Source organism: Oncorhynchus kisutch, linkage group LG20 (assembly GCF_002021735.2).
Source record: "Oncorhynchus kisutch isolate 150728-3 linkage group LG20, Okis_V2, whole genome shotgun sequence".
In the NCBI taxonomy this organism is placed as follows: Eukaryota; Metazoa; Chordata; class Actinopteri; order Salmoniformes; family Salmonidae; genus Oncorhynchus; species Oncorhynchus kisutch.
The window spans coordinates 14,061,746-14,089,146 of NC_034193.2; the positions used below are offsets into that span (position 1 = coordinate 14,061,746).

General features: G+C 40.7%; 1 protein-coding gene across 4 annotated transcripts in view; it reads right to left on the reverse strand.

The window, feature by feature from the left end:
- Positions 1-27,401, reverse strand: part of LOC109865573 (cGMP-dependent protein kinase 1) — a 180,668-nt gene that overhangs the window by 62,206 nt on the left and 91,061 nt on the right. For all 4 annotated transcript variants that reach the window (XM_031799692.1, XM_020453859.2, XM_031799693.1 and 1 more), the window contains exons 4-5: positions 8,015-8,120; positions 1,229-1,292 (exon numbers count right to left, since the gene is read on the reverse strand). In XM_031799692.1, the coding sequence (XP_031655552.1) occupies positions 1,229-1,292; positions 8,015-8,120 (170 nt within the window). The remainder of the gene's footprint in view (positions 1-1,228; positions 1,293-8,014; positions 8,121-27,401) is intronic.

Below are 27,401 nucleotides of genomic sequence, written 5' to 3' on the forward strand. Positions count from 1 at the left end.
GGCCAACGCATTAAAAAACTAAACATGGTTTGATATATAGGCTGGTTGAGGAATAAGGATGTGTGTTCTTAAAAATGGAGCTAATCCTCTGTTGATCCAATAGATTAAAATAACCATGAAATAATGTATTTGATTCCTTTGTGATTTTTTTGTGGTCATACTTAACTTGACTACGATAGATAAAGTCTGCCGCAAATGATATTGTTCTCGTTTTAATGACCAAATGTTCTTTGGAAACCAGTTATACTGGAGGTCAAGTCATCTAATTAACTTGGAACAGCAGAGAGATTCTTGCTGGAAATAAACAAGCATAAAGATTTAGGAGGTGAAGGACTGTAGAGACTTGATGTAATATGTCCGCGTTTCTCAAGTGATCCTAAGGACCCCCATACCACCGTTTTGGGAAACATCTGCATGCCAATGAATAGTAAGATGATTAGTCAATCTGCTCTGAGGATGTGAATCCACCTGGAATTGCTCCCTCTCACTCATGAACCACATAGACACTGTTTATTGTAATATTCTGATCAGGGCCAGAATGGTTTTCCTGACCATGTGACGAGACTAGGAATACTTCTGGGCGCTGGTTATAGTCTAGTTTACAGTTATTCTCGGTCATGTCATGTGGTCATGAAGTCCAAATTGGCTATAAAATGTATGGACTTAATTTAAGGTTAGGGTTAGGCATTAGGGTTAGCAATGTTGTTAAGGTTATGGTTAGGTTTAAAATCAGATTGTATGACTTTGTGGCTGTGCCAGATAGTGACCACTCTGCAGAGCTGCCTTCAGAACAAGATGCATGACGGAAAAAAAACGCCAATTCTGAGACTGTATTGCAGGCAGAGTTAGCTCAGACGTTGTCGCAGTGAGTTTTACCTCAGGTTGTGTCTGGTGAGTTATTGACTACAGATAAGAACTCAAATCAATTCAAATGGCTCTGTCAGACCAGGACAGGAGACCTGAAATGCACTTCCACTACTATGAAGACTGCAATGACTACAAATTGCAGCTTAGTTACATTTCCAGAGAAACCTATTTTAAAATGTGAATACCCACAGTATAATAATCATTACGATTTATCAAGGCAATCAACTCTTCATCATGTAATGATATGGTTCATCATTTAGGGAAATGTAAAAGTCAATGAAACAGACGTAAACTCATCAGCACCCATTGCCACAATCGAGGTAACTTCGCAAAGTTCCACAAGGACACTTAGGAAACTCACCTCTTCCATCACGTCAGCAAGCTTGCTTAGTATTTCTTCTGAAAGGCCTTGGAATGTTGGAACACTGTTGGGGAGAGGTAGAGAGTGAGAGTTAGCTGTTTTGGAGCCTTCAGACACCAAGGTGAAGCCAACAGTTCATGCTGTTCCTGGCTGGTTGACAGTACTAGGTACTGTGGAGCTTGATGACTTGCAAAGCATCGCCCACCACAGCGATAAACACTGTTTATTCACATAAATCACACATTGTCAATATTCTCTCTGTTTTCTGTCGTTCTGTTATCTATCTCAGTAAGTAAGCCAAAATACACACTAGCAGAGCAGGTATGCAGCAATTATGTAAAAAACAGCACAGCACGTTGCATGACAGAGTGGAGTCTGTATGACTGATTCAAAAAAACACCAGGGAAAACCACATAATGTACGTACATAGACACAGCTGTGGCAGCACCCTTATGGAAAAACCACATCCATTTCATCTCATGTGATCACGTAACAACATACACAGCAACATGTGAAGCAACATGTGCTAACATAAAACTCCGCATATGATTACATGTGAGAACACATGTGAGAACATGATCTCATGTGAAATGAATGTGAAATGAAAATGACAACATGGGGATGCAACATTTCAACACGTGATAACAGGAAATTACATTTGAGCACATGTGAAAGCAGAGTTATAAAATGTTGTTTAGAATACTTTACTTTAAAATATTTACATGAATTCAATTTAGACAGTCATGGTCCCCTGAAGGTTTTGTCTACTTCCCAGTTGGTTCCAGGGACATTTTTTTGTCAGAATGTTTAGCTTTGGTGAAAACACAGTAAATCTACAACTAACTACTGTATTTCTACAGCTAAACAAAGGTGTTAATGGACAACATGCTGAATACTTTGGATTCAACCTCAATTGGGATTTGAACTCATAACCTCTTAATTTCTAGCAACCTGAAGTTCTTGCTGAACCACCAGGTCTATGGACATCGTGGAGATTGGCTATATATTTATTGTCAAGAACACATTTCTGCACTTTGCCTAAAGTTGCAGTAAAAATCAGGTAAATATATACAACAACTTGAAGGTGTTATTTCTATAAAATGACAGTATGCTGCTGTATTCTGATTTCAATTACGGTAAAATCTTGTATAGTAAATAACATTTTGATGGGATTGAACTAATAACCCCTGGCTCACTACCAACCTGTAATGTCCTGTTACAGTGCAGCTACACCACCAGAACCGTGAGTGGAAAAGAGATATGGCCACAGACTTATTGACAAGAGCGGATCTGCACTTTGGTCAAACCTGCCCAGAATCAAGTAAATAACTGTACAATTGTCACCACCAATGTAACAACGTAAAACTAGCAGTGCCCAAAGACACTTGATTTAAAGTATACAATAATTCTTTGGGGTTAGAATTTGCAACCACTTGGTTAGGAGAGCATCAATGTTACTGCAGCACATCCAGGTTCAAACTAATTGCTTGGAACTATACTGAACAAAGATATAAATGCAACAACTTCAAAACTGTAACCGAGTTACAGTTCATATGGGGCCGGTTGAACGTACTGAAATGAACACTCAAGAGCTGCACTGTTTAGATGCCAATTCCAAGCTCCCTTAAAAATTGAGACATCTGTGTGACAAAACTGCACATTTTAGAATGGCCTTTTATTGTCCCCAGCACAAGGTGCACCTGTGTAATAATCATATTGTTTAATCAGCTTCTTGATATGCCACACCTGTCAGGTGGCAAAGGAGAAATTCTCACTAACAGGGATGTAAACAAATTTGTGCACAAAATTTGAGAGAAATAAGCATTTTGTGCACATGGAAAATGTCTGGGATATTTTATTTCAGCTCATGAAACATGGGACCAACACTTTACATGTTGCGTTTATATTTTTGTAGCACACTCTTAAAAAATAAGAGTATGGTTTGGGTACAGTGTTGTTCCCTGGGGTACAAAATTGTCAAAGGTACACTAAACAGCTACACATATAAACTCACATGGTTTATCACTGCACTTTAAAATATACAGTGCCTTTAGAAAGTATTCAAACCCCTTGACTTTTTGCACTTTGTTACATTACAGCCTTATTCTAGAATGTATTAAATCGTTTTTGTCCTCATCAATCTTCTCACAATACGCGATAATAACAAAGCAAAAACAGGTTTTCAGAAATGTTTGCCAATTACTGTGAAATGTACTAAAACCCACTTGCAACCAGTTGATAGCCAGTTATTGGAAGTTAAACATGAACTTCCTGTGAACCAGCTCCCATTAAGCTTTTGGAATATGCACAAAAACCGCTAAACAGTGCCGCTCTTGCGTGTCACAACTGCTTACTAAAATTGAAAAACTGACAGTGTCAAAAGAGATGCTCAACCTTCTTTAACATAACCATAAAAGCACTGAAACGTGTTCAACATTTCCAATGACAGTTTTAGACCATGCCCCCAAATATGCTAGTGAGTCCCCGCCAGCACATTGCCTCCACCTACATTTCAATGTGCAGTAATGATACCTAATCCTGCATTCGTAACCAAGTGGGGAGTGGGATTTTACCACATACGCCTGGGAAAAATCCACTTGAACGGCCCTCCAGCTGGTAATTAATAGTGGGGAATGCATCTATCATCCCTGAGCTCCGACTTCTCCCACATGCTGACCTCTGACACCACCTATTAAGGAAATGACCTCGATAACAGCATTTTCGGCAGTTAAATGTAATAACAAAACATTATTTATGAAAAGCAATCTATTAATATGGTTTTTGAACTCCGCCATGTGTTTATGGTTGACACAGCTTGTTGGCCATTCGCCAATTGGCGTTTCTCAACGAGTTCAAAGTACATACAGTAAATGCAAGTGGTATTTACGACTTCACAACTGCTAAATTTCCACCTCCCACATGGTTACGAACGCAGCATTATATGTATATTGGGTAGAAAAATTTACCATTATAATAGATCACGGGCACATGTACCCTAAAAGGTACTGATGTGAGTTCCTATGTGTAACTCTGAAGGTTCCTTACCTGTACCTTTGACCTTTTTGTACACCAGGAAACAAAACTGTCTAACAGTGTGCACTATTTTGCACATAACAAAAGAGTGCCATCTGCACTGCTATTTTAGTTATCAGTTATTCTGACTATTCTAAATCCCAGATAAGGACATGTTGAATAATAATTACTGCATAAATAATCCACAATGTAGGTCAAAGTGTGTCAAATATGTGAGTTGAAGAAAAAATAAGTTGAAGACTCATTTTTGTTTGCAGGGCATTACCTGTGAAATCTCATGTGAAAAATTGAATCCACATGTAAAAGATTATGATTTCACATGTGCAAAACGTGTAATTCAACATTCAAAAGGCACTCGCACATCTGAGCTATCTTTTTTGCAGGTGCATCGTAACATGTACAAAACGTGGAAATGTCACATGAAATCATGTGATTTTCCAACCAATTATTGCCTGTCTTAAACCCCCTCTCTAACACCAGCATCATCTGAAGTGGGAAAGTGTGTGCAGTAGTCAGTATTAAACCAGTAGTAAACCAGTAGTAAGTCAGTATTAAACCAGTAGTAAGTTAGTATTAAACCACTAGTAAACAGTAGTAAGTCAGTAATAAACCAGTAGTAAATATGTAGTAAGTCAGTACTAAACCAGTAGTAAACAGTAGTACGTCAGTAATAAACCAGTAGTAAACCAGTAGTAAGTCAGTATTAAACCAGTAGTAAGTCAGTATTAAACCAGTATTAAACCAGTAGTAAGTCAGTATTAAACCAGTAGTAAACCAGTAGTAAGTCAGTATTAAACCAGTAGTAAGTAAGTATTAAACCAGTAGTAAACCAGTAGTAAGTCAGTATTAAACCAGTAGTAAACCAGTAGTGAGCCAGTATTAAACCAGTAGTAAGTCAGTATTAAACCAGTAGTAAGTCAGTATTAAACTAGTAGTAAACCAGTAGTAAGTCAGTAGTAAACCTGTAGTTAGTCAGTAATAAACCAGTTGAAAACAGTAGTCAGTATTAAACCAGTAGTAAACCAGTAGTAAGTCAGTAATAAACCACTATTAAACCAGTAGTAAGTCAGTATTAAACCAGTAGTAAGTTAGTATTAAACCACTAGTAAACAGTAGTAAGTCAGTATTAAACCACTAGTAAACAGTAGTAAGTCAGTAATAAACCAGTAGTAAACATGTAGTAAGTCAGTATTAAACCAGTAGTAAACAGTAGGAAGTCAGTAATAAACCAGTAGTAAACCAGTAGTAAGTCAGTATTAAACCACTAGTAAACAGAAGTAAGTCAGTAATAAACCAGTAGTAAACCTGTAGTGAGTCAGTATTAAACCACTAGTAAACAGTAGTATGTCAGTAATAAACCAGTAGTAAACCAGTAGTAAGTCAGTATTAAACCAGTAGTAAGTCAGTATTAAACCAGTATTAAACCAGTAGTAAGTCAGTATTAAACCAGTATTAAACCAGTAGCAAACCAGTAGTAAGTCAGTATTAAACCAGTAGTAAGTCAGTATTAAACCAGTAGTAAACCAGTAGTAAGTCAGTATTAAACCAGTAGTAAGTCAGTATTAAACCAGTATTAAACCAGTAGTAAACCAGTAGTAAGTCAGTATTAAACCAGTATTAATCCAGAAGTAAACCAGTAGTTAAGCCAGTATTAAACCAGTAGTAAGCCAGTAGTAAGTTAATAGTAAGCCAGTAGCAAGTCAGTAGTAAGCCAATAGCAAGCCATGGCTCAGGGTTTGAATTTAAGGTTGGGCCTTAGAGCAGCTGCCAATCATACTAAGCGTTTCAGGAAGGAGATGTTTACATACCTCTGGCATGCTCTCTCCTCAGTGAGAGAGACCTCATTCACACACACATTCACGGAAACGCACACACACGAACATGCAGGAACACACACACACACACACACAACATCTGGCAGTTTGACAACATCCAAGTCTCTTTGCTACTATGGAACCACTGTAGCTTGTTACCAGGGGAACTACTCCTTCAGAAATATAATTGATGTGTTTGATATTTGACATTCTGTATTGACGATAAGAACTGTCAGAAGCTACTTCTCAAATATTATGACATAAAAGCCATGAACACTTGAGCAAGGCACTAAACCCTAAGTGCTCTTGTTAGTCGCTCTGGTTAAAAGCGTCTGCTAAATTACTCAAATGTAAACGTGCACCAGCTGGCTGTAGCTGCCAATGCATGGGGAGAAAGGCATCTTACGCTAACACTATAAGCTGACTTCATCCAAATCAATTTCATAATTTCCTGCGTGTGACATCATCGGGTCCTTGCAATAAAGGGCAACAGCAGGGCCTCCGGGAGGAGAGGTGCTGTCAATGCAACATTCTCCTCGGTCTTCCTCGATGATCTATTTCAGTAGTGGAGACTGGAGGAAACTCCAGTTCCAACCACTTACACAGTCATTGAGAAATCACAGAAGGCATGATAAAGGCTCTGTGTATGCAGATCAGTACTGTACTTGAGGACGTGTGTTGAATGAGTATTTGTGGTCTAACAGATGTTGTGGACTTCCCATCTGAATCACTATAGTTGATCACGGGGTGGGAAATCTTCATTCGGGGGATGACGATGTCCTTTGTTGTTGTTGCGGCATCCTAAGGGTTTGCCTGCTCAGAACGGGGGAATTTAATCATGATTCAACCTTTTCTGGAGGAGGCTACTGTATTTCAACATGACCTTCTAGTCAGAGTACACACAAATGGCACTTATGAGTGTAAATCTATTGGTCTGGCTCTTATAAGTGTAAATCTATTGGTCTGGCTCATATAAGTGTAAATCTATTGGTCTGGCTCATATAAGTGTAAATCTATTGGTCTGGCTCATATAAGAGTACATCTATTGGTCTAGCTCATATAAGTGTAAATATATTGGTCTGGCTCATATAAGAGTAAATCTATTGGTCTGGCTCATATAAATCTATTGGTCTGGCTCATATAAATCTATTGGTCTGGCTCATATAAATCTATTGGTCTGGCTCATATAAATCTATTGGTCTGGCTCATATAAATCTATTGGTCTGGCTCATATAAATCTATTGGTCTGGCTCATATAAATCTATTGGTCTGGCTCATATAAATCTATTGGTCTGGCTCATATAAATCTATTGGTCTGGCTCATATACATCTATTGGTCTGGCTCATATAAATCTATTGGTCTGGCTCATATACATCTATTGGTCTGGCTCATATAAGTGTAAATCTATTGGTCTGGCTCATATAAGTGTAAATCTATTGGTCTGGCTCATATAAGTGTAAATCTATTGGTCTGGGACGTCAAACGTTTGTTGGCTTTAGAGCACAAAGCCCACTAGTGAACCTACAGTATTATACTGTATATTAAACACATAAAACAGGTTTTAAGATAGAAATCGTCAGGTCTGAAGCTGAAAAATGAAAAGCTGGATTACACTCAGCTGTGTAAACAGAAAGAGGGCATAGTGTGATGATGATCAATAAACTGGTGCTTTAATATCACCAAGTGGTAATAAATGAATTTAGTGTAAAATACCTGAAGAGTCCAATCACCTGATCCTCATTTGAACATGCATCCAGCAAGTGTCTTTGTTGACATCAGGGACAGGAAAAGGGAAGAGGGGGAAGGTGATTCTGTGACTGTCAGAGACTGTCACTCAAACCACAGCCCTCGCTCGAATGGCATCTTAAGGGAGGTGGAGGACAGAGAGAGAGAGAGAGAGAGAGAAAGAGGGAGAGATAGAGAGAGAGAGGAGCCCACCTCTTTAGAAACTCCATGTATTCGGCATGTTTGATGAGGCCTGTCCTCATCATAATGGTCTGGAAACACTGGCGGTCAATGGCCCATAACTTCACATTAGTGAGGGCTGAGGAAGAGACAACAAAATATACATTAGACCGAGAAAATAACAACTTTTAGATCACAGGATGTAACAGTCTTATATAATGACAGAATATCAAGAAACGGACAATATAACATTTAATCAATAACATTTTGAAATGTAAATCCAATTAAAACCCTGTGCAGTACACTCATGCACTCTTAGAAAAAAGGGGGAATCTAAACTAGTTATTTGGCTGTCCCCATGTACTGTAGAAGCCTTTCCACAGAGGATTCTACCTGGAACCCAAAAGGGTTATTCTACGGGGACAGTCGAAGAACCCTTTTGGAACCCTTTTTCTAAGAGTGTATCATTGTATCACCGAATCTGCTATGCAGATCATCAGTCATACAGTATCCATGGCAACTTCTGTGGTTAAATCCAAATCAAGTCATTTGGAACCGGATCAATAATCCTTCATACCACCACCACCGATGTCTACACATGATTACCATTGATACCACCACCACTGATGTCTACCCATGATTACCATTCATACCACCACCACTGATGTCTACCCATGATTACCATTCATACCACCACCACTGATGTCTACCCATGATTACCATTCATACCTCCACCACTGATGTCTACCCATGATTACCATTCATACCTCCACCACTGATGTCTACCCATGATTACCATTCATACCACCACCACTGATGTCTACCCATGATTACCATTCCCCTGTATGTTTTCCATGGCAGAGCATCAGTCAGCAAGTTTTAAAAAATATACTTTTCTTAAAGGGTATACTCTCAAATCATCATTATTATTTAACACAGCGAGTGCAAAGAGAGATACTAAACTCCTGCACACCCACAATGACCACTGTGTTGGATCTTGTCAGTGAACCCAAATTGATTTCCTTTAATGCTACACAGATGAAGGAGTCTTAGACTGGATGACAGGGGCGACAGAGGAGGAATAGGACCATAAAATAAAGTGGTGATCCTAACTGACCTAAGACAGGGAATTTTTACTAGGACTAAATGTCAGGAATTGTGAAAAACTGAGTTTAAATGTATTTGGCTAAATGTATTTTTAAATGTATTTGGCTTCTGACTTCTGACTTCAATCTGAGAATCTAATATAAGCCAAATTATAAGTAAAATATATCACCACCCATAATAAGACTATACAAGCATCCTATTAAAACGTCTGACTCCATAAAGACGATTTAGCAATATCCAAGAGATTATTTTTGAGTTACAGGATTTATCTCGTTATTAATGATTAGATCATTAAAAGGCATGAAAGGCATCACATTTGATTCCCCTAGGGTTGAAATTCTTCAGTACTGGCAATATATTGGCACGCATGAGAAACAAATCCAAGATGATGTTAATTCTGGAGCTCGCTGTGTTTTTAATTGCACATAGCAAACCAACGATGAACATGCTCGATACCAACTGTAAAGACCCAGACGAGATCAGAGCACAAAATAGAGCAGTTGCAGAGAGAACTTCAAGCAAAAAAGAGCCTGTCTGACTAGGTCACGTATACATTACACACAGAGAGATGTGTTGGAACAGAGCCCAAATAGGCCCCAAAGCGACATATCTGACTCGGATACAGATAGCAGGATGGACACACAGTCCACGTTGCTCTCTATTGTACGAGTGGGCCAAGCTACTAAAATAGCCTCAGTTGCAGCTATTGGGACGTGCACAGAGGCTAATCTCAAACAACCCACAAAGCATTGTTGTGATTTCTGTAAAAATGCAGCCTGCCTGCCCACAGAGCAGAAGGACCTTTTCTGTTAGATGTTGTCACTGTTGTCACCGAAGAGTTCATACGATGCAGAAATGTTGGGATTTAAAGAGGGGTCGACCACTTCCATTCTATTTACAGCATAGGGTATATTTGGAGCTTTCTCCTAAAATGTTGGATGTTATGTATTTTGACGATGATGTGTTAATCATTTCATCCTTTGTAACTCAATATATTCCTATATATATACTATATTCCTTTGTCATGGCTATATAGGTTAATTTTGTGAATGTGCTTTCTTTGATGTATAGAGTGCTAGACAAATGTTCATGTCTCCTGTTAAGACACAAATAATATTGTGTTGTTCTTTGCATGGTACATATGGCTATGTCCATCTGTACAGTCATGCCCAAAAGTTGAGAGAATGACACAAATATTAATTTTCACAAGGTCTGCTGCCTCAGTTTGTATGATGTCAATTTGCATATACTCCAGAATGTTATGAAGAGTGATCAGATCAATTGCAATTAATTGTGAAGTTCGTTTTTGCCATGCAAATGAACTGAATCCCCCAAAAACATTTCTACTGCATTTCAGCCCTGCCACAAAAGGACCAGCTGACATCATGTCAGTGATTCTCTCGTTAACACAGGTGTGAGTCTTGACGAGGACAAGGCTGGAGATCACTCTGTCATGCTGATTGTGTTCGAATAACAGACTGGAAGCTTCAAAAGGAGGGTGGGGCTTGGAATCATTGTTCTTCCTCTGCCAACCATGGTTACCTGCAAGGAAACACGTGCCGTCATCATTGCTTTGCACAAAAAGGGCTTGACAGGCAAGGAAATTGCTGCCAGTAAGATTGCACCTAAATCAACCATTTATCGGATCATCAAGAACTTCCAGGAGAGCAGTTCAATTGTTGTGAAGAAGGCTTCAGGGCGCCCAAGAAAGTCCAGCAAGCGCCAGGACCGTCTCCTAAATTTGATTCAGCTGCGGGATCGGGGCACCACCAGTAGAGAGCTTGCCCAGGAATGGCAGCAGGCAGGTGTGAGTGCATCTGCATGCACAGTGAGGCGAAGACTTTTGGAGGATGGCCTGGTGTCAAGAAGGGCAGCAAAGAAGCCACTTCTTTCCAGGAAAAACATCAGGGATAGACTGATCTTCTGCAAACATTTCTCTGATGAATCCCCTCTCCGATTGTTTGGGGTATCCGGAAAAAAGCTTGTCTGGAGAAGACAAGGTGAGCACTACCATCAGTCCTGTGTCATGCCAACAGTAAAGCATCCTGAGACCATTCATGTGTGGGGTCGCTTCTCAGCCAAGGGAGTGGGCTCACTCACAATTTTGCCTAAGAACACAGCCATGAATAAAGAATGGTACCAACACATCCTCCGAGAGCAACTTCTCCCAACCATCCAGGAACAGTTTGGTGACGAACAATGCCTTTTCCAGCATGATGGTGCACCTTGCCATAAGGCAAACGTGATAACTAAGTGGCTCAGGGAACAAAACATCAATACTTTGGGTCCATGGCCAGGAAACTCCCCAGACCTTAATCTCATTGAGAACGTGTGGTCAATCCTATAGAGGCGGGTGGACAAACAAAAACCCACAAATTCTGACTAACTCCAAGCATTGATTATGCAAGAATGGGCTTCCATCAGTCAGGATGTGGCTCAGAAGTTAATTTGTCAACAGAAGTTAATTTGGATTGCAAAGGTCTTGAAAAAGAAGGGTCAACACTGCAAATATTGACTCTTTGCATCAACTTCATGTAATTGTCAATAAAAGCCTTGTAATTATACTTCAGTGTTCCATAGTAACGTCTGACAAAAATATCTAAAGACACTGAAACAACACACTTTGTGTGTATGTATGTATTTGTATGTATAGATCTGCTACGAAAAGTAATTGCCTTTTTTCACACAAAATGGCCTTAGAACCTTCATCATTGGTATGCTAATATTCGGTGCTGTAAACAAAGATGCTACATGTCATTTTCAAATTGCTTGTGAACCAGTTGCTGATAAAAATTAAAAAAAATTAAATTCATGAACTGTTCTTCTTGATTATTTCATAATTCTGGCTATTTAGTTATTTTCTAGGCAAATCAATGTTCTCTCAAAGGGATGAGAGTTTCTGAGAGTTTTATTTCAAATATACTGTTTTTAAGATGCAGTGATCTCTGATCATCTTTTATATTAATCTGACTGATTTGATAAAACCACATATGAAGTTGCTATTTACCCATCCAATTAGATGAACAGACTATTTTATGTTCATTGAAATATGAATTGATCTGTGTTGTCTTGGTTTACCTTCAGTACTTCACAAGAAGAATGGAGCATTCCTTTCTAGCAGGGAAGGTAGGGAACATTTGAGGACATTTGCCTGTCTAAAGAATGACAATGCTACCCGCAAAAAAGACACCCCTGAAATGATGCTGCTAGGACCATGACCTGCCGGACTGGCGATTGTCTACAGTGACTAAAGTGCTGTCCGTCTGATTTGGAACACTTCTGTCTGATCCAGGATCAGATGTGTTCAGGGAAGGATTATGTAGTGTGGCCCATCCCCCGAAGTGACTCTTATCAGCTGTAAGCAAGGTTTCCTCTGTGTTGTCATAGGAACGCTGCATTATCTCTCCAACCCCCTCTTATCTGGGAAGCAGAGGTTCAGTTGTCTTGACATCTTGTTGGTCTGATATCTGATTGTAGGTTAACTTCACAGTAATACTATTGGTCAACTCAGATTTTTTTATCCAAATAACTCAGATGTTATAAAAAGGGTCTCAGATTCATTGTCTCTTTCTCTTTGTTCCTAACCAACAGTGGTGAGATTCTTTTTCTCCCTCTACTCCAGGGACTGTCAGGCTATGATTTCTCTTTCTTTCTCCCTCTTTGATCATGACTAGAATAATGCATTTTAACGAAAAGTATTGTCTTGTAACTTAAGCTTCATTACTTGTATAATGTTATCATTCATTTTACAATGATATTAAATATCTGCCTTTGACATAGACAATTCTTATTCCTTTATTGACTTTCCAATTCCTGTAACTCAGCCAAAGTCTCTTGGATATTGCTAAATCATCTTTATCAAATCAAACTTTATTTGTCACATGCGCCGAATACAACAACTGTAGACCTTACTGTGAAATGCTAACTTACAAGCTCTTAACCAACATTGCAGTTCAAGAAGAGTAAAGAAAATATTTACCAAATAAGCTAAAGTAAAAAATTATAAAAAGTAACACAATAACATGACAATAACAAAGCTATATACAGGGGGCACCGGTACCGAGTCAGTGTGTGGGGTTACAGGTTAGAGGTAATTGTACATGTAGGTAGGGGTGAAGTGACTATGCATAGACAATTAACAGCGAGGAGCAGCAGTGTACAAAACAAATGGGGGTCAATGTAATAGTCCGGTGGCCATTTGATTAGTTGTTCAGCAGTCTTATGGCTTGGGGATAGAAGCTGTTAATGATCCTTTAGGTCCTAGACTTGGCGCTCCCGCACCGCTTGCCGTGCGGTAGCAGAGAAAACAGTCTATGACTTGGGTGACTGGAGTCTCTGACAATATTATGGGCTTTTCCTATGACACCCATGTGAAGACACTTGCCAGTTGGTATGGCCTTTAGCTCGATGCGGATGTTGACTGTAATCCATGGCTTCTGGTTGGGATATGTACATACGGTCACTGTGGGGACGATGTCGTCGATGCTCTTATTGATGAAGCCGATGACTGAGGTGGTATACTCCTCAATGCCATTGGATGAATCTCGGAACATATTCCAGTCTGTGCTAGCAAAACAGTCCTGTAGCGTAGCATCCGCATCATCTGACCACTTCCGTATTGAGCGAGTCACTGGTACGTCCTGCTTTAGTTTTTGCTTGTAAGCAGGAATCAGGAGGATAGAATTATGGTCAGAGGGCGGGGGAGAGCTTTGTATGCATCTCTGTGTGTGGACAAAAGGTGGTCTAGTGCTTTTTTCCCTCTGGCTGCACATGTGACATGCTGGTAAAAATGTGGTAAATCTGATTTAAATTTGCCTGCATTAAAGTCCCTGGCCACTAGGAGCGCCGCTTCTGGATGAGCATTTTCTTGTTTGCTTACGGCCTTATAGAGTTGGTTGAGTGTGGTCTTAGTGCCAGCATTGGTCTGTGATGGTAAATAGACGGCTATGAATAATATAGATGAGAAGTCTCTTGGTAGATAGTGTGGTCTACAGCTTATCATAAGGTACTCTACCTCAGGCGAGTCAGATAAACATGTCAATAGGTTAATTAGTCTTTGTATGGGTCGCATGTGAGGTTAATAGGCTAACTGCATAGTCTTAATATGGGTCGCATGTGAGGTGTCTAGAATAGTCATATACACTACCTTTCAAAAGTTTGGGGTCACTTATAAATGTTATATTTAATGTTATCCATTAAAATAATATCAAATTGATCAGAAATTACTATTGTACCTGGAAATGGCTGATTTTTATGGAATATCTACGCACAGAGGCCCATTATCAGCAACCATCACTCCTGTGTTCCAATGGCATGTTGTGTTAACTAATCCAAGTTTATCATTTTAAAAGGCTAATTGATCATTACCCTTTTGCAATTATGTTAGCACAGCTGAAAACTGTTGTCCTTTCTTTAGACCAGTTGAGTATCTGGAGCATCAGCATTTGTGGGTTCGATTACAGGCTCAAAACGGCCAGAAACAAAGAACTTTCTCTGAAACTCGTCAGTCTATTCTTGTTCTGAGAAATTAAGGCTAACAGACACCTCATAAGTCCTGGCAGCTTCATTAAATAGTACCCGCAAAACACCAGTCTCAACGTCAAAAGAGGTGACTCCGGATGCTGGCCTTCTAGGCAGAGTTGCAAAGAAAAAGCCATAAGCATTCAGACCCTTTGCTTAGTACTTTGTTGAAGCACCTTTTGCAGCGATTACAGCCTTGAGTCTTCTTGGGTATGATGCTACAACACCTGTATTTGGGGAGTTTCTCCCATTTTTCACTGCAGATCCTCTCAAGCTCTGTCAGGTTGGTTGAGGAGCGTTGCTGCACATCTATTTTCAGGTCTCTCCAGAGATGTTTGATCGGGTTCAAGTCTGGGCTCTCGCCAGGCCACTCAAGGCCATTCAGAGACTTGTCCCAATGCCACTCCTGCGTTGTCTTGGCTGTGTGCTTAGGGTGTTGTCCTGTTGTAAGGTGAACCTTTGCCTCAGTCGGAGGTCCTGAGCGCTCTGGAGCAGGTTTCCATCAAGGATCACTCTGTACATGCCTCCGTTCATCTTTCCCTAGATCCTGACTAGTCCCCCAGTCCCTGCCACTTAAAAGGATCCCCACAGCATGATGCTGCCACCACCATGCTTTACCACAGGGATGGTGCCAGGTTTCCTCCAGACGTGACACTTGGCATTCAGGCCAAAGAGTTCAATCTTGGTTTCATGACTCTCAGCCTTCTTGTTTCTCATGGTCTGAGAGTATTTTAAGTGCCCTTTGGCAAACTCCAAGTGGGCTGTCATGTGCCTTTTACTGATGAGTGGCTTCTGTCTGACCACTCTACCATAAAGGCCTGATTGGTGGAGTGCTGCAGAGATGGTTGTCCTTCTGGAAGGTTCTCCCATCTCCACAGAGGAACTCTGGTGCTCTGTCAGAGTGACCATTGGGCTCTTGGTCACCTCCCTGACCAAGGACCTTCTCCCCCGATTTCTCAGTATGGCCCGGGCGGCCAGCACTAGGAAGAGTCTTAGTAGTTCCAAACTTCTTCCATTTAAGGATGATAGAGGCCACTGTGTTCTTGGGGACCTTCAATGCTGCAGAAATGTTTTGGTACCGTTCCCCAGATCTGTGCCTCGACACAATCCTGTCTCGGAGCTGTACGGACAATTAATTCGACCTCAGGGCCTGGTTTTTGCTCTGACATACCCTTTAAAATCTGGGACCTTACATAGGCAGGTGTGTGCCTTTCCAAATCATGTCCAATCAATTGAATTTACCACAGGTGGACTCCAATCAAGTTGTTGAAACATCTCAAGGATGATACATGGAAACAGGATGCACCTGAGCTCCATTTCAAGTCTCATAGCAAATGTTCTGAATACCCATGTAAATAAGCTATCTGTTTTTATTTTTTTAAATGATCAAAAATGTCTAAAAACTTGTTTTTGCTTTGTCATTATAGGGTGTTGTAGATTGATGAGGAAAATATTTAATTTAGTTCATTTTAGGCTGTAACGTAACAAAATGTAGAAAAGGTCATATCAAATATTACCCCACTATATTGGTGCTGATGGAGATTTAGTCTATGTGCATTACAGTGGCTTGTAAGCAAATAATTGGTCGGAAAACCTTTTGTCATCATTATGATGCTGTCAGTTTGACAATATTGAGTGGACAGCACTGCATTTTAGCTTGCTAAGATTAGCATTGCCAGCTATTTCTTTTTTTGTTACCTTTCACCCCTTTTTCTCCCCAATTTTCGTGATATCCAATTGGTAGTTACAGTCTTGTCCCATCGCTGCAACTCCCGTATGGACTCGGGAGAGGCGAAGGTTGAGAGCCATGCATCCTCCAAAACACGGCCCTGCCAAGTTGCACAGCTTCTTGACACTGCTCGCTTAATCCGGAATCCAGTCACACCAATGTGTCGGAGGAAACACCATACAACTGGCGACCGAAGTCGGGCCCTGCCCGCCACAGGAATCACTAGAGCGCAATGGGACAAGGACATCCCTGCAGGCAAACCTTCCCCTAACCCAGACAACGCTGGGCCAATTGTGTGCCGCCTCATGGGTCTCGCGGCCAGCTGTGACACAGCCTGGGATTGAACCCGGGTCTGTAGCGACGCCTCTAACACTGTGATGAAGTGCCTTTGTCCGCTGCGCCACTCGGGAGTCCCAAGCCAGCAATTTTTTTGCCATTTCTCTAAAATACATTTGACGACGTCATAATGATGACAAAGTTGTTTCCTACTAATAATTTGCCTACTTCTCATCGTATTTCCAGGCCGTTCAGAATGACTGGGCATGAGTCGAAGCCAGCAAATTGTCACAAGTTCACTCTTATCTGTAATTTCACTTAAGTTTTCAGCCATTAAAGAGCTGTGGAGTTCTGAGGTGCACAAACCAACCCTGACAGAGCCAATTAATAAAGTGTCCAATCAGCATGCACCAAATAGCACAAAAACCCAGCTAAATAATTGAAAATATCAGGATGTTATTGAAATACACCTTAAATAGACACATGATCAGCCTCCAGTGCAAAGTGAAAACTGGACCCTGTTGTTAGAGTGGTGTTTAATCTTCAGGGAAGATCAATGACTTACTCTGTCAACACCTATTTCACTCCATCCTACCCCTCCTCCTATTCTCGTATTCTCTCTTTCTCCTATTATCTCACTCTCTTTACAAGGTTTCTGTCAGGGATTGATCCACATCCTCACCTTTCATTCCCCTGCTCTGCTTCATCCAGCTCCTCTGCCACAAACGAGACGAGGTCACAGTTAAATCTAAAAGCTGCTTTTCAATTATAGTGTCGTCCTTGAGTCAGCCCTCACTACAATTTGTAAAAGATGAAATAATAGGAAATCCTGCTATTAAAGGAGCAGATGAAAAAAAAGATTGGAACCAATGTGTAACAAAAGATTTGGTCATGTGGAATATTACAATGATTATGTAAAATGATTTGCTAATGGATGATAATCACTATGGGCCATAGGGTCTTATTCAAAACATTTGTTTGAATTCTCTCGAAATTGTAAAATGATAGTGTTGTTTGACTTGTATTCATGTTGGGAAGTCACTCACTTGAGAAAAGGTGATAATAAATTGATAGTCCCTTTTCCGGTCCTAGCTGCCTCCCAGACACTATTCCCCTTACGGGAAAACCACATGAATTTCTCTTGATCTTATGTGAAGTTAATGTGATAACGTGTGACAACATGTAAAAGCAACATGTGATAACATGAAACATATGGTTTCACACCTGAACAACTGACCTGACCTTTTTTCACAAGTGAAACTGCAAATTTCACATGCTTTTATGTAAGGGCGGTAATTCAATGGTATGGGGATTTTAAGTTAAGTGGTACGCTGTTCAGATAAAATCGTGTAAACATATTTCATCAGTGACAATATGCCTACATTTTACATTATCACTTAACAATTACTTTACAATATAACCTCACCTGGGATTTGAACTCACAACCTTCGAGTACGCTGATCTTTATACTATGCCACAAAGTCTGTAGTATTCTCAGAAGTCCTCTACACATTCATTACCTACAATATATCTCTGCACTAAACACAAGAGTGCCATCTGCACTGCTATTTTAATTATCAGTTCATTGGACTATTCACTCATGGATTTAATTGACTTATTTCAGTCAATGGAGTGGTTTTTGTATCGTCTAATTTTGGTAGGGCACATTATTGTGTTTTAATGTTACTCCTGAATCACTATGATAAATATAATAATTTTTCTTGAGTGTTTTAACAAAGCTGAAATTGGAGGAATACAGGTGAGATCAGTCATTTACAGAGGCTTGTGAAAGTATTCACCCCCTTGGCATTTTTACTATTTTGTTGCCTTACAACCTGGAATTAAAACAGATTTTTTGGGGCGTTTGTATCCTTTGATTTACACAACATGCCTACCACTTTGAAGATGCAAAATATTTTTTATTGTGAAACAAGCAAGAAATAAGACCAAAAAAAAACAGACAACTTGAGCGTGCATAACTATTCACCCCCCCTAAAGTCAATACATTGTAGAGCCACCTTTGCAGTAATTACATCTGCAAGTCTCTTGGGGTGTATCTCTATAAGCTTGGCACATTTAGCCACTGGGAGTTTGGCCCATTCTTCAAGGCAAAACTGCTCCAGCTCCTTCAAGTTGGATGGGTTCCGCTGGTGTACAGCAATCTTTAAGTCATACCACAGATTCTCAATTGGATTGAGGTCTTGGCTTTAACTAGGCCATTCCAAGACATTTAAATGTTTCCCCTTAAACCACTCAAGTGTTGCTTTAGCAGTATGCTTAGGGACATTGTCCTGCTGGAAGGTGGACCTCCGTCCCAGTCTCAAATCTCTGGAAGACTGAGACAGTGTCACGTTCTGACCTTAGTTTTTTTTTATGTCTTTGTGTTAGGTTGGTCAGGGCGTAAGTTGGGGTGGGTTGTCTATGTTCTTTTTTCTATGTTATATTTTCTCCATGTTTGGCCTAGTATGGTTCTCAATCAGAAGCAGGTGCCGTTCGTTGTCTCTGATTGAGAATCATACTTAGGCAGCCTTTTCCCACCTGTGTTTTGTGGGTGATTATTTTCTGTTTAGTGTTTTCTTCACCTTACAAGACTGTTTTTTTCACATTATAATTTTTTTATTTCAGTGTTCAGTAAATAAAACATCATGAACACGTACCACTTGGCAGGTTTGTTGTGGTGCCATACTCTTTCCATTTTTAATAATGGATTTAATGGTGCTCCATGGGATGTTCAAAGTTTCTGATATTTTTTATAACCCAACCCTGATCTGTACTTCTCCACAACTTTGTCCCCGACCTGTTTGGAGAGCTCCTTGGTCTTCATGGTGCCGCTTGCTTGGTGGTGCACCTTACTTAGTGGAGTTGCAGACTCTGGGGCCTTTCAGAACAGGTGTATATATACTGAGAACATGTGACAGATCATGTGACATTTAGGGCTTTATTTAACTAATTATGTGACTGCTGAAGGTAATTGCTTGCACCAGATCTTATTTAGGGGCTTCATAGCAAAGGGGGTGAATACGCACCACTTTTTTTAAACAAGTCATTTTTTTCATTTCACTTCACCAATTTGGACTATTATGGACTATTGGACTATTATGTGTATGTCCATTACATGACATCCAAATAAAAATAAATTCAAATAACTTTTATCCGATTGGAAATCAAAAGTAATTAGATTGGATCGTATGGGATTTCGATAAGATCATTTTGTCACCCCAATCAGAACCCTTTTTTTGTCTTAATTTAACCCAATAAATTATACGGTAATGGCTGGAGCGGAATAGGTGGGATGGTATCAAATACATCAACCAAATTGTTTCCATGTTTTTGGTGACATTCCATTCATGTCACACCCTGACCTTAGGTATCTTTGTTTTCTTTATTATTTTGGTTAGGTCAGGGTGTGACGAGGGTGGGTATGTTAGTTTTTGTATTGTCTAGGGGCTTTTGTATATCTCTGGTTTTTTGTAAGTCAAGGTATTTGTATGTCTATGGTGGCCTGAATTGGTTCCCAATCAGAGGCAGCTGTTTATCGTTGTCTCTGATTGGGGACCATATTTAGGCAGCCATATTCCCTTGGGTATTTTGTGGGTTCTTGTCTATGTGCCCGTTAGCACTCGTGATTATTGTCACGGTTTGTTCGGTTGTTTGTTATTTTGTTTCAGTGTTCATTTGTTTAATAAATTAAGAATGTACGCCTACCGCTCTGCGCCTTTGTCTCCTCCTTACGACGGAAGTGACAGTAAAACCCACCATAAAAGGACCGAGCAGCGTGGCCAGGATGAGCAGACTTCATGGACATGGGAAGAGATTCTGGATGGAGCAGGACCCTGGACGCAGGCGGGGGAGTATCGCCGTTCTAAGGAGGAGATGGAGGCAGCGAAAGCGGAACAGTGATACTACGAGGAGAAGTACCGAGGGGACAAGACTCTGCCATGGAAGCAGGTGGAAACAGAGCAGGAGGATTGGCGGTGATACGAGGGGACACGGCTAGCACGGAAGCCTGAGAAGACCAATTTGGGGGCACACGAGGAGATTGGCTGAGTCAGGTTCTATTCCATTTTTAAAAGTGTAATCCTAAAGGATTTTTTGACTAGGGTGGTTTCACACAATTTCATATGTAAAAGGTAACATAAAATATTCCATGTGCAAAATGAGGAAATTTCACATGAAATCATATTGTTTTGCTGTAAGGGTTTCTTCTCTCTACCCAGCTATTGGAGAAAGGGCCTTCATTCTGATTTTTTTTTTTATTAAACTAAGAAATATGTTCCTCAGCAAACAGCATGTAATTGTCTTCACCTGGTTTGTTTGTGGTAGTTGGCAGCTTATTATCCGCACTACAAAACTGGGCCCCTTACAAACAAACTCAAGAGAACAATGCAAGCACACAATGTAGCTTTAGTGCCCTCATTTTGAATACAGAAATGAGGCAAAATAAAAACAAAATGATTGTTATATATAATACCACTCTTCCAGTACATTTACGCCAAAGATGGGAATTACAAAGACATTTGGAACAAAGAAGAAAGAAAACATTTCAAATGAGGCACACAAGCAGCAGTAGCAAGCAAAATTGGTATCTCGGCAGGACTGTCTGTCTGCATGATAGGAGCCAAAAACCATCCAAGGCTGGCGGTCCACCTCACTGCAGTAGCACCAGCCAACCCAATTACAGCTCAGGGTTAAACTCTGTTCTCTGGCTGAGTACAGAGACATCAGCTTTTTAACCACTCATTGGTTCTGCCAGGATGTCCAATCATTCTCCTGCCACCACTGTCAGGCCTGAGTTAGGGAGCTAGGGAGATCTACTACAGCGGCTCGAGCATTGTCCCCTGAACCCTCCCGACTTGGCGTTTGAACTGTGTCTTTGCCCCATGATGTCAAATAGGAAGGAGGGAGAAGAGGGAGCAGAGAAGGGTCAATGACTCCCGTCTGGACGTCATGGGCTGCTCTTAGAACACTAGGATAACTCTCAGAACAGCATATGCTCCATGGGGGAATGTTTGGAAACTCTCACAGTTTTCCATGCAGTCCTGTCCTGGGAAGACTGTTTTTGAGTGGGGGGGGGGTGCTCTTCTCACAAACAGTAGTTAAGGGAATGGATGTGGTGATGGGGCTGCAGGGCCTTCCAAATAGCCCCAGAGGAGGGTAGGCTAGTCCCTCTGGCTGGTCCACTACATACAGAGGGACCAGAAACACTCCATTATTGCCTAGCCTTTAGCTACAATACAGTTGTATTCTTGGGAATAGTTAAATGGCTGAATAACTACAATAGCCTATGCATCCTCATCAAATTGAATGACAAACATCAACATTGCATAACACAATCTAACCAGCGGTAATTAATATTCAGCCAATTCCTCAAGGAGAGAATGATGATTGACATTGACTCATGTTAGTGTAAATAAAATAAGCCTTGTGTACATTTTCCTGTTATACTGTCAAATCCCCATACGTCTCAACATTCTCCCAGATGACGGGTGATGATGATTATGCGAGAGCAGGGTGGGTGTGTCCCTGTTTTCAGAGAGAGGAAGGTTTTCAATCTGGAGGTAAATACAACCGTCTCATAAGAGTTACAATGGCACTTCCTACTGTGATAAACACACTCTCTAACACAATAAAGCTGTTGGCTCAGAGCCAGCATGGAGCAGATGTTCGCACATCTATCATCCTCTGTGCTGATCCAGGGTCGTGAATATTCAACAGGTGGTGATCATAAAGGCTGAAGTAAACTTGTAGATTTCTTTTGCTTCCCAAAAAAGGAAAAAATGACAGCAACCCCCAATCAGTCATCTTTTGGTGTTGCTGATTGCTGACATTTTGTTTTTTTGTAAGGCTAGAAAACTACAATGTTTACCTTTTTTTGGAAGGCTAGAGAACTACAACGTTTACCCAGATAAGCACCACATACCCATAGAAACCAGTGGTAGTGCCAGCATACCTACTGTACATACTTCATTAACTTACATACCTCAACCAGTATAGCTCATTATAGATCGTCTCCATACTCCTCCCCTATGACGTGTACCTCATACTTGCAGAGAGCAGTAGATAACACTAAATCATTCAACTGCCTTAACATTAGAGCTCCTCATTTCACCTGTTCCCAAACCATCCCTCTATCGATTCTTCCTCTGGTGTTGTTATTCTTGGCTGAATCGAGCGGATTACTGTAGGACCCCTGGCAGCCAGTTATCTTACCCTTAATCCTTATTAAATAAGATGTCAATTCAACCTTCAGCATTTCACTACCTGGATGTTTCTATTAGCAGTTTCTATTGGGTGACCAATGTTTATGAAAACAATTAGCTCCCGCCTCATGTGTAACAATCAAAGCAGTCTGAATGAAATGGGACGCAACAATCAAAAGCTGTGAGGATGAAAGAGACGTGGCGTATATGATACACAAAGGTCCAGAACCTTCTACCTGTAGAGCAACACGTGACATTGTCTTAGGACTGGGATATGTATCCGCCAGCCAGAGAGGAACGTCAAAGTGAAAGTCACAGCGGCAACTCTCCGCGGACATCTGGAACAGTTGGTTTACTGTCACTCAGGGACCACGGGCACAACAACCTGGGATGGCTCAGGTAGATAGGGGCACTCACTGTCTCACATCCTCACAGTGCTCTCAAAGTTAATTGTCAAAGCTTAAACGGACGGATGAACAGACACACACAGAAAGACAGACACACAGATATTGAAATGCTTGGAGAAGCTTGTGATGGGTTCACCTTATGAAACCTCAATAGGAAAAATTTACCTTAATAGATGAAGGTATGATTGCTTTGGAAAGGGAACCCAACCAATCATGACTGTACACTGACACTAAAACGTACTGTGGCAGAAGGTAGAGGGCTTCACATAAGCCTCAGAATACACATTAGCAAAGCGCAGATGTCGAAAAGAAGCTTCCATTTAGTCTTGCAATCATATCAGATCAATATCTCCTTTTCACAGAGCTGCAGAATATTAGAACATGTCAAAGTGGCTTTTTCATTCCCTTCACCTTCTAATGGATGCTATTTTTCAATTAAAAAGAGAAAACCAGACCAACTTCCTCAGCACAGATTAAAGCTATCACTTGAGAGCAGGTGGTGCAGAACAGAGACACATAGGGAGAGAGAGACAGGGGGGGGAGAGAGAGAGAGAGAGAGAGAGAGAGAGAGAGAGAGAGAGAGACTCAGTTCCATTAGATGAACTGGGGATTCAATTCAGAGGGAATTATTCTTCCCCAACGACAGATGGTGCTTCTGTGGGTGACGTGCTCCTCGTCTCTGAACACAAGTAAACAGGTGAGACAGACTTGGCAGAAGACGACACATTTTCTTCAAAAACTAAAACATGAAAATAATTTATAAGGAAAAACCCCAACATAGAATTGCAGAGCATAGACCTACGAACTGTCTGGATTGCCTGACATACTATATCTATGGAAGTCCTGTATGATAGAACATATAGTGCATTCGGGAAAAGTATTCAGACCACTTGACATTTTGTTACGTTACAGCCTTATTCTGAAATGGATAAAATCGTTTTTTTTTGCAGATCAATCTACGCACAATACCCCATAACAACAAAACAAAAACATGTTTTTAGATTTTTTTTCAAATATATAAAAAAAAATGAAATATCACATTTACATAAGTATTCAGACCCTTTGCTAGGTACTTTGTTGAAGCACCTTTGGCAGCGATTACAGCCTTCAGTCTTCTTGGGTGTGACGCTACAAGCTTGGCACACCTGTATTTGGTGAGTTTCTCCCATTCTTCTCTGCAGATCCTCTCAACCTCTGTCAGGTTGGATGGGAAGCGTCGCTGCACAGCTATTTTCAGGTATCTTCAGAGATGCTCGATCGGGTTCAAGTCCGGGCTCTAGCTGGACCACTCAAGGACATTCAGAGACTTGTCCTGAAGCCACTCCTGCATTGTCTTGGCTGTGTGCTTAGGGTCGTTGTCCTGTTGGAAGATGAAACTTTGCCACAGCTGCTGAAAAATATCCTCACAGCATGATGCTGCCACCACCATGCTTCACTGTAGGGATGTTGCCAGGTTTCCTCCAGACGTGATGCTTGGCAATCACACCAAAGAGTTCAATTTTGGTTTCATCAGACCAGAGAATCTTCTTTCTCATGGTCTGAGAGTCCTTTAGGTGCCTTTTGGCAAACTCTAAGCGGGCTGTCATGTGCCTTTACTGAGGAGTGGCTTCCGTTTGGCCGCTCTACCATAAATGCCTGATTGGTGGAGCGCTGCAGAGATGGTTGTCCTTCTGGAAGGTTCTCTCATTTCCACAGACGAACTCTGGAGCTTTGTCAGAGTGACCATCGGGTTCTTGGTCACCTCCCTGACCAAGGCCTTTCTCTCCCGATTGCTCAGTTTAGCCTGGGGTGGCCATCTCTAGGAAGAGTCTTGGTGGTTCTAAACTACTTCAATTTAAGAATGATGGAGGCCACTGTGTTCTGGGGGGCCTTAAACGCTGCTTAAATGTTTTTGTACCCTTCGCCAGGCCTGTGCCTCGACACAATCCTGTCTCAGTACTCTATGGACAATTCCTTGGCCCTAACGACTTGATTTTTGCTCGAACATGCACTGTCAAATGTGGGACCTTTATTTCGACAGGTGTGTGCCTTTCCAAATCATGTCCAATCAATTGAATTTACATCTCAAGTGTGATCAATGGAAACAGGACTCACCTGAGCTCAATTTCGTGTCCCATAGCAAAGTTTCTGATTACTTACGTAAATAAGGTATTTCTGTTTTTTATTTATAATCAATGTGAGAAAGAAAATGTATAAAAACTATTTTTTCGCTTTGTTATTATGGGGTATTCTGTGTAGATTGATGAGCAAAAATAATAATTTAATCCATTTTAGAATAAGGCTGTAATGTAACAAAATGTGGAAAAAGGGAAGGGGTCTGAATACTTTCAGAATTCACTGTATAAGGCTACTGTATTGTAACTGAAGGAAATAGAGGTTCGTAAAGGACTCTGTAAAGGACTCTGTAAAGGATTCTGTAAAGGACTCTGTAAAGGACTCTGTAAAGGATTCTGTAAAGGACTCTGTAAAGGATTCTGTAAAGGACTCTGTAAAGGATTCTGTAAAGGACTCTGTAAAGGACTCTGTAAAGGACTCTGTAAAGGATTCTGTAAAGGACTCCGTAAAGGATTCCGTAAAGGACTCTGTAAAGAATTCTGTAAAGGACTCTGTAAAGGATTCCGTAAAGGACTCTGTAAAGGATTCTGTAAAGGATTCTGTAAAGGACTCTGTAAAGGACTCTGTAAATGTGTTTGTGTGAATGGGAAGGAGTGTGTACACACTCGTTTTTAAGAACAACAAAGGCCCTCTCTCCTGTACTGAACATTACACATTTCCTTGCTTTGGAAGAATATACTGAAAAGCTTTGGGAAAATGTGTTATGACAGGTGTGAGAATAAGATGCTCTTTCATCAAATGGTCACTGGTCAGGGTGGACGTCTCTTGAAAAGGTCAGTGATGACTAGGTAAAGCTAAGGTACTTATATGAAAGAAACATGCAAACGGCTGACTACTAAGCGACAAAATCTCCTTACATAACAGGACTGGCTTTTTAACAAATTCCTTACCTTCCCCCAGGCCTGTATTCCTTTCTTCTATAAGCAAAGTCAAAGACATTCTCTTAATTTCTAAAAAGACATCTAATTTGCATAGGCCAACCACATACCACCGACAAATCTCTTTGGCAGCAACATCAGTCGCTTGCCTTGGCTAGAAAAGAGTTCATGCTTCTATGCCAGGGGTCTGTAGTGTTAATTATACTGTGGTGTGCAGCAATAGAGCATTGGTTAATTAGCTCAGATCATTACTCGAGAGGTGAGGTGACTGACTTTATTAATAATCCAACTAGCATACTGTGAATATACTTTACAGCACATTTTTCAACCCTGTCACATACTTCGTACTTTTTCCAACCTATTCTCTCAGTCTCTCTCGGTTTGTCTATCTTGCACTCTGTCTTTCTTCTTAATGTGTTCTGTTCCTAACACAGGTGTGAGTGCACACACACACACACACACACACAATCTGATAGGCAACACGACTACATCAACTGACTTTATTAATAATCCAACTAGCATACTGTGAATATACTTTACAGCACATTTTTCAACCCTGTCACATACTTCATACTTTTTCCAACCTATTCTCTCAGTCTCTCTCGGTTTGTCTATCTTGCACTCTGTCTTTCTTCTTAATGTGTTCTGTTCCTAACACAGGTGTGTGTGAGTGAGTGCACGCACACACACACACACACACACACACACACACACACACACAATCTGATAGACAACACGACTACATCAACTAAACCCAAGTCGAGACCAGACTTGCGACTCCAACCCAAATTAGGGACTGTCAGTCTTCTCAGACAGAGGCATCGGCTCGGCAGGTTTAAATACTTCCCCTGTGAATCCCCTACTTATTTTCAGGCCCAGTCGTTCCTGGACAGGGACTCTTACTGAATTGTGAAGGCACCAAGTGATGAGTGCTGCCTTACAGCTCTGCTCTGACTATGAGAAAACTCATCTCACTGAGGTTATTCTAATCAAGACGAGGATCCAGGTGAGAAAAAATAAATCATCCATAGAAATAAGGTTTTTAATAAGGGAGAAATGACTCACCGGAGATTATAGTTCCACAGGAGATAACACACATCCCGGGATTTTTTATTAAAAGTGACAGGCCAAGGAAAATAAATATTCAAATAATTTCCGATATTTCGAAGTAAAAAAATGTAATCCCTT